Source organism: Squalius cephalus (assembly GCF_949319135.1).
Source record: "Squalius cephalus genome assembly, chromosome: 10".
Taxonomy (NCBI): Eukaryota; Metazoa; Chordata; class Actinopteri; order Cypriniformes; family Leuciscidae; genus Squalius; species Squalius cephalus.
In genome coordinates this window covers 4109590-4118513 of record NC_137131.1, presented here as the reverse complement: position 1 = coordinate 4118513, position 8924 = coordinate 4109590, and the positions used below count along the sequence as shown (strand labels likewise).

At 36.3% G+C, this 8924-nt stretch overlaps 1 protein-coding gene across 1 annotated transcript; it reads left to right on the top strand.

Moving 5' to 3' along the window:
* Nucleotides 1-535: 535 nt before the first annotated feature.
* Nucleotides 536-6031, top strand: cysltr3 (cysteinyl leukotriene receptor 3). Its single transcript, XM_079883594.1, has 2 exons — nucleotides 536-767; nucleotides 2484-6031. The coding sequence occupies exons 1-2, from the start codon at nucleotides 761-763 to the stop codon at nucleotides 3674-3676; spliced, it is 1200 nt and encodes a 399-aa protein (XP_079739720.1). The 5' UTR covers nucleotides 536-760; the 3' UTR covers nucleotides 3677-6031.
* Nucleotides 6032-8924: the final 2893 nt, after the last annotated feature.

The following is an 8924-nucleotide window of genomic DNA, read 5'->3' as shown; positions in this document are numbered from 1 at the left end:
TTTATATTTATTAAGAATATTATTAAGAATGTGCTTTAAGATAATTCAATAATTCAATTTACATGGATAACAAAATTATTTAAATGACTATTTTTGTCCATGTAAAGGGAATTGCGCAATTATGCTTCCTACGCAAATCACATCTGCTCAGAGAAACTGCCAAAGAAGAAAAAACACCTGAAGTGTGAGGTGTGGTTTCTCTGGAAATATTTAGGAAGTTGCTGAAGTCTGATTCAATTTAACGAATCGATTCGTTTGAACTCCCCAAGAAAACATTTCGCTATTAAATTATTTTGAATCTTTATTCAAAAGTTTCCGCCGAAGTAAAAGTTTACGTTCATCTTAGTGTTACAGAAATGATGCTGTATACCACTATATTTTCGATTAGATTAAAACAGTTATTAGTTATCCAGATCGCATCGAGTGCTGTTTGTTTCACGTCTCTGCAGTCGAATACGCTGGGCGAATCGGTTCGTATGAATCATTGAAAACAAGCGATTCTTTTGCCAAGGCTCCAACTATTGGAGAGTCTGGTGTACTTCGTACATTACAACTGATAATACGCTTCACTAGAATTAAGGGTTGGACACTCGAGTACAGAGACAACACTCTTCATGCACTTTTTAAAGGAAGCAGACACTTGAAACTGCCTAGAGGGAACATACTGACATTTTGTTACACAACGCTCTCAATACAAAACTCTTGACTCGCACGGATTCATCAGTCCGCTGATGATGAGGGGAATGATGGTCAGAAGAGAATGACAGGTGAGTAAAACTCCAGTCACAGCCTCATACGAGTCATATTGAGGTTTACATTTTAATGTCAGTGGATGTATTCTATATAGATAGTTCTGAAATTAATTTGTAATGGTATTTATGTACAGGATACCAAGAATACCATATTATTTATTTGTACCTTTTTGAAATTGTAAATAATCCAAGAATATGTCGAAAAACTTTATTTTGGACTTGCACTATGGTAGTACCATGGTAAAATATCATCTACCATCTCTGTACCATGGTATCCTCTTCACATTACCTTTTTTTTTGTAAGGAATTACCACGGTATACAAACATGATAATAACTTTGGTACTTTTAATAAGACTTGTGGGCAAACTTGTTCCATGAGTTATTCCAGTTTAAATCAGCTTTAGTGTATTAGTCCATTTACTTTGACAATACCAGATCTGTTTAGTTACTTCCAGAACATTGGCTAAATGAGCATATTAATAATTAACAATGCCTTTCTTTATGCAGAAAAACGGTTCATGTTTTGTTTTGCAGGTGTCTATGAATACAGCTGTCATTTGAATATTGTTAGTGTGCAACAGTTTTCATTTTACCCACGGAATATTATTTTGCATATGTTTTGCATGAACTATGGATGGGAGAACTGGAAACAACAGACCTCTTGATGAAATAACGATATTTGGGTAGTTGAAAAATAATAAGGACATGACATTACAATAACATTACATAACATTCAATATCTATTTCTTCATTCAAATGTATTCAAATATATATATTTTAAATAATATATTAATATAAACTATTAAATATAAAACTGCATGCATAAAAGTGATACAAGAGTTTTGTTTAAAACAGTTTTAGATAAAATAAAGCTTTTTATACTTTGCATTTTAAGAAACACAACCTCCTGCTGTCTGTATCAAACCTCCATGGCAATATAAATTTTTAACCTGGAAAACCGAGGGGAGTTTTTAAACCTGTGTTTTTCCTGGTTTAGTAAGCTATTGTTGATTGTCTTTTTGGTGCGGCCTCACTAGACTCACATACATTCAGAGTATAATCGCAAACACATGCAAAGAGTTTTTATTCAAATTTGCTACTACAGCTGAAGTTGAATGACCTGCAAATTTTCATAGCCAAAAGATGCTTGACCAGTGCAGACTGACCTCTTGGCTCGATAGAGTTTGTTGATGTAGATTTTAACAATTTATTATTACCATTATTATTTGTTCTTTTAACTAGTAAAAATAGAAGCAAGCATAATTTTGCATGCTCAAAGGAGCTGTATGTAAGAAATGTATTTCAATTAATCATAAAATGGCCTTGATATGTCACTAAATCATGTTCATTTCAAATACTTATATCACTGACAACAGTAGTACGGCCAGGATATTGTCATTTAAAAAGTGAAGTTGCAGCCCTCAACTGATGTTGATGTTGTCATGTTGTGTTTCGGCCTGATGCTCCACCCTCCACCTATCTACCAATCACGAAGTCAGTAGTGTTTCAGCATCCGGGTTGTCAGCTCTGCTCTAGTTACCACAGCTGCATAGCAGCCTACGTTCCTGCTGGATCCTGCAGCCTATCTGGCAACCTTCGAGTCAGGGGGAGGGGGAGGGGATACACCGCTCTACAGTAATTTGAAAGTGATTGCAGTACCAGTTTTGGCCACAATCTTACATACGGCTCCTTTAAAGCCTATATCTAACTAATTCTCTTTTTGTCTCCAGCTTCCACGTTTACATCGGAAACTCCATTTCAGCTCAACGCCACCCAAGAACATGCATGCATCAACCAGACACGTAGGAACAGCGAAGACTTCAAATATATGGCATACACTGTCACGTACAGTGTTGTATTCCCTATTGGATTTATCAGCAACTTCGTGGCTTTGATTGTGTTCCTGCGTTTCACCCCTAAGAAGTCTGCCAACACGGTTTTTATGACCAACTTGGCCATTTCAGATGCTAGCTTCTCCTTGACTTTGCCCTTCCGCCTGGTCTACTACTTCAGGGGCGGTCACTGGGACTTCCCAGACTGGTTTTGCCGCTGGTGTGTATTTTCCTTTTACGTGAACCTGTACACAAGCGTATTGTTCCTTACTGGCCTTAGTGTACTACGATACTTTGCCGTGCTTCACCCCATGCGCCACAAGACCCTGGCCACGGTGCGGCGAGCCAGTCTATCATGCTTTGCGATCTGGATATTTGTGGCCTTCTTGTCAACGCCGTTCCTCATGTCAGGTACTTTAAAACGGGAGGATAAGATTATCTGCTTTGAACCCGGGAACATCACGTCATGGAAGCGCATATTTATCTTGAACTATGTGGGGGTTTCGTTTGGATTTGTCATACCATTTGTTATAATACTGGTCTGCTACGGCTGCATCTTCTACAGACTCGTCAAAGGGCGGAAAGTCGGGGATCAAAAGCGGATCACCCGCCGACGCTCTGTGTGTTTGATCGTGGTTGTCCTGAGCACGTTCCTGCTGTGTTTCCTACCATATCACGTCATTCGCACGGTCCATCTTCATGCCATTGTTTCGAGGCAGGACTGCCAGGTCAGAGAGTACCTCCTGAAAGTTCTGGTCATCTCGCTGTGCATGGCGGCATCCAACAGTTGCTTCAATCCCTTGTTGTACTACTTCGCTGGAGAGACCTTCCGCAAGTCAGTCCGTAAAGCGTCAGGTCGACTAACGCAAAATTCGATCAATCACAGTGGTCACTACCCATCTATTCGACGCCGGAGCCAATCCGAAACCTGTCAGAGGACAAGAGCCCAAAGCTTCACTGCCGTACACCAAGACTGTCTGCCATGTTCCTTAGACAGGTCCTGTCAGGTCATGAGCAAAAAGAAGCCTGAAGTCTGCGTGCCTGAAATGCAATGCAAATCGTCTGACTCTGCAAAAAGCATTGATGACTGACAAAGGAAAGTCTATAATGATTTGCAGTAGTAAAGAACAGAGGAAGAAATCGGTGTGTGAAGAATAGATGTCTCTATTGTTGTTATGAATAAGCAAACTCAATGCATTTCTTTTTTCCCCTTTCACTTCTCAACCGTGAGACTAAAATGTTTAAAGATGTTGGGCATTAGATAAGTCTAGGTGAATCTCACACAACCTCAAAAATGGCTCTTTTTTTATTTTTTTTATACTGTTTATGCTTTTGGCAGATGCTTTTATCCCAAGCATCTTACATCAAATTTAAGGAATGCATGTTCTTGTTCGACTCACCCTGGCACACTCTTAAAAATAAAGGCCACAGAAGGGGGTTTTCATAGCAGTGCCATTTTGGTCTTCAAAGAACCTGTGTAAAGAACATTTTAATAATCTGAAGAATCATTTCCAATGGAATGATTCCAAAGGTTCTTAAAGGTTCTTCACAGAACCACAGACGCCTGTGATAGCAAACAGAGCGGTTGCAATGACACCAGGATTGAACACTGAAGCAGTAAAAAAACCAGGTGTTACGAGCATGATGAAAACAACAGAACTGCTACGTACTAAAAACAGCACCAACTCCCCTTCATAAAAAATGTAGAGGGGAGTTTTACCGCACTCAAGCAACGCTAACAAGAACCTTGTTCATCTCTCGCTAAACTCAATCTGACCATTAGCTCTTCCTTCTACTAGTGACAGCAGCCGTACATGCATATTTATCCTGCTCTTACTTAATTGGAACATACCATTTTCAATATAATTAACCCGTCACCATATATTTGAATAAATACATAAAATGACTATTAAAGGGATAGTTCACCCAAAAATTTTAATTTAGTCTTTTACTCACCCTTATGTTGTTCCAAACCTGTATGAATTTCTTTCATTGGACCCCATTGACTTCCATAGTATTTTCTTCCTCATAGTAGTATGGAAGTCAATGAGGACCATTAACTGTTTGGGTACCAACATTCTTTAAATTATCTTACTTTGTGTTCAGCAGAAGAAAGAAATTCATACATTTCAACTATCCCTATAAGAACACAAGTTAAAACAGATATCAATAAATAAGACAGATAAAACACATCTGTACACACAGTTCCATAAATGGCTAATATGAACTTAAAGGTGTGCATTAAAAATGAAAACAGATAAATATAATAAATGAACAATACAGAGAAACGTACACAGTAATGGAAGACTGTGGTCTCTACATCTTAATGGCAGTGAAGAACTTTAATTTGTATAATCAGTTCCATCACAAACCAGTAAAGTCTGTTTGAGAAGATATTTGATAGTTAAGTACTTTTCATTGTTACAAGAGGACATTGTGTAAGGCACAGAAATCATTTTTCCCCTCAGGAAGAAAAATCACAAATGATTTATCTTCAGTATCTTCATTTTATTTAGATTAAATTAAGACTTTGAATCTCCTTCTTATCAAATAGACATCTCACATGCCTTTACTAGAAATCTACTGACTCAAAAATCTGCAATCAAACGTCAGAAATCTTAATTAGCTCAAACATTTCCCATCATATTCTCCCAACTTAAGACTAAATTCCCCAATCTATGGTGTCTTTTTTTTTACTGAATCTAAATCTAAACTTTTTACCAAATCTAAATTTCTCTTTTTGAACGCCGACTCCTAAGCTAGGAAAGATAAACATCTGAGCCAAAAAGTTGCCATTTTAGTCAAGATTCCTTGTTGTGTTTTCTGCTGATTGCAGTATTTGAAACCTTTATCAGCGTATCAGAAATTCTTAATTGTATCATTAGATTATATAAGTTCTGAAAAAGACAATTTTCAAACTTCAAAGACTTCAAACAATCAAACTCCATTTGAGAGGAATTTCGGCAGAACATTTGTTGGCTCGCTGTAACTGTAGTCAATATGATTGAGGATGGGAAGAGCGTGTGATTTATACTTTATTTAAACTTGGATTTTCACTGACTTCTTCTAAATAACCACATAATAAGGTTAATCAGTCTTTTAGCATATAATATTTATCTCATAGGCACATTTGAAGAAATTATATCATTGTTGATCTGTAAACAACATTTTGTATTTATTTTCCTGTTGCTCTAGGCCAGTATTATCAGAGCCACCTCAGTGCTTTCATGAAGTGCTTTCCTAAAGTGGTTTTACCACTATTCTTTTGTACGTTACCACATTTTCAATGTCTGATTTCTTATTACTATTATTATTATTTCTATAGTATTTTTATATTCTCTTCATTGTTTGTTTCATTTCTATTTGGAAAACTGCTTGTAAAAATCTCTTTGTAAAGCACTGCAAGAAGGTCATTTATGAAATCCGTTTCAATAAAGTCAGAAAGCTAAATTATCGGTCTTGTTTTACTAACTAAAACAACTGTTTTAACCTGATACTGAGGTTAGCAGTGCTCAAAAACTGGTATACTTACTGGTGTATATACTGTGTAATTGCTACACTATATTAAAAAAAAAGTTAAAGAAAACTTGCTGCCTTAAATTTTTAAGTACAATCAACTTGGATGTTCAACATCTCAACTTAGATTGATGAGTTAAAGCAATGTAAAAACATGTTGTCATAACTTATTGATCATATTGTTTTTTTACGCTGTAGGCCTACATTTTTATTTAAAAAAAAAAAAAATCTGTACACTATTACTTAGCATTTTTTTCCTCAGTTCATTAACTCGTCTGAATCTCTGTTCGACAACCATTCACAATACTACCGTTTGAAACCTTTATCGTATCATGTCCCTATTTGTTTTTTAATAATGTGTTCATTTTAAGTAAATGCATACAGGAAGTAATTTGCTGGTATTTGATTTCTAACAACATCTTGTAAACTCATTTGTTTCCAAAGGAAGTAATTGCTAAACTGAGGCATCTTCCAAACACATGGTTCTGCCTACATTCTTTTCCTAAGAAACAGGAATCGATCTGTAAGATAAGGTATAATTGGAATAAAATCACTTCCTTTGGAGAAAACAAAACAGAAGAAAGAGAAAACCGATATCTGACTGAGAGAGGCACGCGTTTCAGTTCATATCTGAACTCATCTAAACATTCCTGACCACCAAAAAGTGTTTATCTGGGTGGTGCTTCTGCTGAATAATAAAAGCACTAGAAATATGAATGCAGCATTGAGAGACACGGAAGACTCATGTTGATATGATAGCATCATGCTACAATTATACAATTACCCATCCATTCAAAAATACCTGAACCTTTGACCATGTCTGCAATGCATGCTTTTATGCACCGAGTTGCAGCCACATGATTGGCTGGTTAGATTATTTGCATAATGAGCAGATGTAACTAATACATCATCTGCTTTTCCTGAAGATGAGGCCAAGTGCTGTCAAAAACTAGACTACTGATTAAGAAATAACACTGAGCAGTTTGTCGAAATCTCATACATACATGTTAATAAGCCCATATGAATTTATTGACTACTTTCAGAGCAATACCAGGTCCCTTAAAAGGAAAGTTCCCTTAAAAATCTGCATTTTTGTCAGTTTAATCACTCTCATGTCATTCCAGACCTGTCTGACTTCCTACCGAGGAACATAAAGGATATTCAAGTCCCCAAATGTTCACTGTAAAAAGTGAATAGTTGGATCAACTTAAAAAAATTACTTCAATTGGTAACACCTAAAGAAATGAAGTTTTCTCAAATTAAATTATCACGTTTTTCACGATAAAACGTGATAATTTAAGTTGAGAAAACTTCATTTCTTTAGGTGTTACCAATTGAAGTAATTTTTTTAAGTTGATCCAACTATTCACTTTTTACAGTGAATTCTTCAAATCATCTCTTTCTGTGTTCCACAGTTGAAAGAAGGGAGTAAATGTTGACTGCTTTTTTATTTTTTTGGTTGAACTATCCCTTTATGAGAAAAGCCAAGGCTGAATGTTATGTGGTCTCAAGTGCACTATCAACATCAAGACTCGATTACAAGGGTTTATAATAGTGCCGTATTTAAGAAAATCCATAAATCCTCTCCTGCTGAGATGATCAGCCTCCACAACAGCTGTTTTATTTGGAAACGTTATTCCTAAGAACTCTAATGGCCACTTGCAGACAGTTATTGGACATTGTTAAGCCTTCTGGGTTAAGTACAAGCTACCAAAAAAGGACACTCAAAGCATTTCAAATGAGTACAAAAAGATCCTCTGGTCGGACGCAACACTGATGTTTACATTGGAACAACTTTTGTTTATACAGCCATGGTATTGGTTTATGTTTACTTCATAATACTTTCTTTTTTGGCTAAACAGTACACACTTTCTTTGCTGTTCTTGACCAAAAGCCAAACAAATTTATTGTTTGACCAATAAATGTTCATGGCACTGGATAAAGATTTTTTTTTAAAAAGTAATTGCACTGAATAAAATGAACTTATTTAAGAACAACTACACCATTTCAGAACTTTTAAGATGACAGGATTTCCTGAGAAATCAAAACACTGATAAAAAGTTGTTCAAACACGTATCTAAACTAATTTCTAGTACAAGCATCCATTCGACTGGAAACGTGTCATTCACACCAGGATGTCTGAAGAACGAGGAACTGCTAACCCAGTCGAAAAGCTCTTGAATTACGGTTACTCTAGCAAAACATCAGCACATCAGAGACATCTCAAACTTGTTTTATTACATCTTAAATAACAGTACATTTTAATATAGTATCTATGTTGCATCCAGCTTTCTGTGGTACACCGACAGACTGAAATTAAATACAAAAGGTGAGATAGGGAGTGCTGAGATCTACAGTTATTAATGAAGAGAGAAAATAAGGGGAATCCATTTTAATTGAACTGCAATTAATCTTTACTGGTGGCAGCACACACAAATACATCACAATTATTGTACATTATCGCAGAGAAAGGAAAAAAAAACAAACAAAAAAACAATAAAAAAGTCACAACTATTAAAGAAAGTGCATCTGTTTACAGTGGAAAAAGAACAGAAGACTCTGCCATGTCAGATGCCATTTCAAAACGTTTAAAGAAAAGCCAAACGAGTTTCGATTTGGAAATATCTGAAAAACTCACTGAAGGTTTTGAGCGTCTCAAACGGGACATTTCGTGACTGTCGTTTAATTTGGGATAACTTCAGGAAGCATGGCCATGATTTACAGGTCGTCTGCAGGAAATACATGTCGTCGTTTCTCCCTCGCGATTTCTCACATCAGGTGCATAGCTTTGCCAGTGAAAGTAAAGGATGTATGCACAGCATG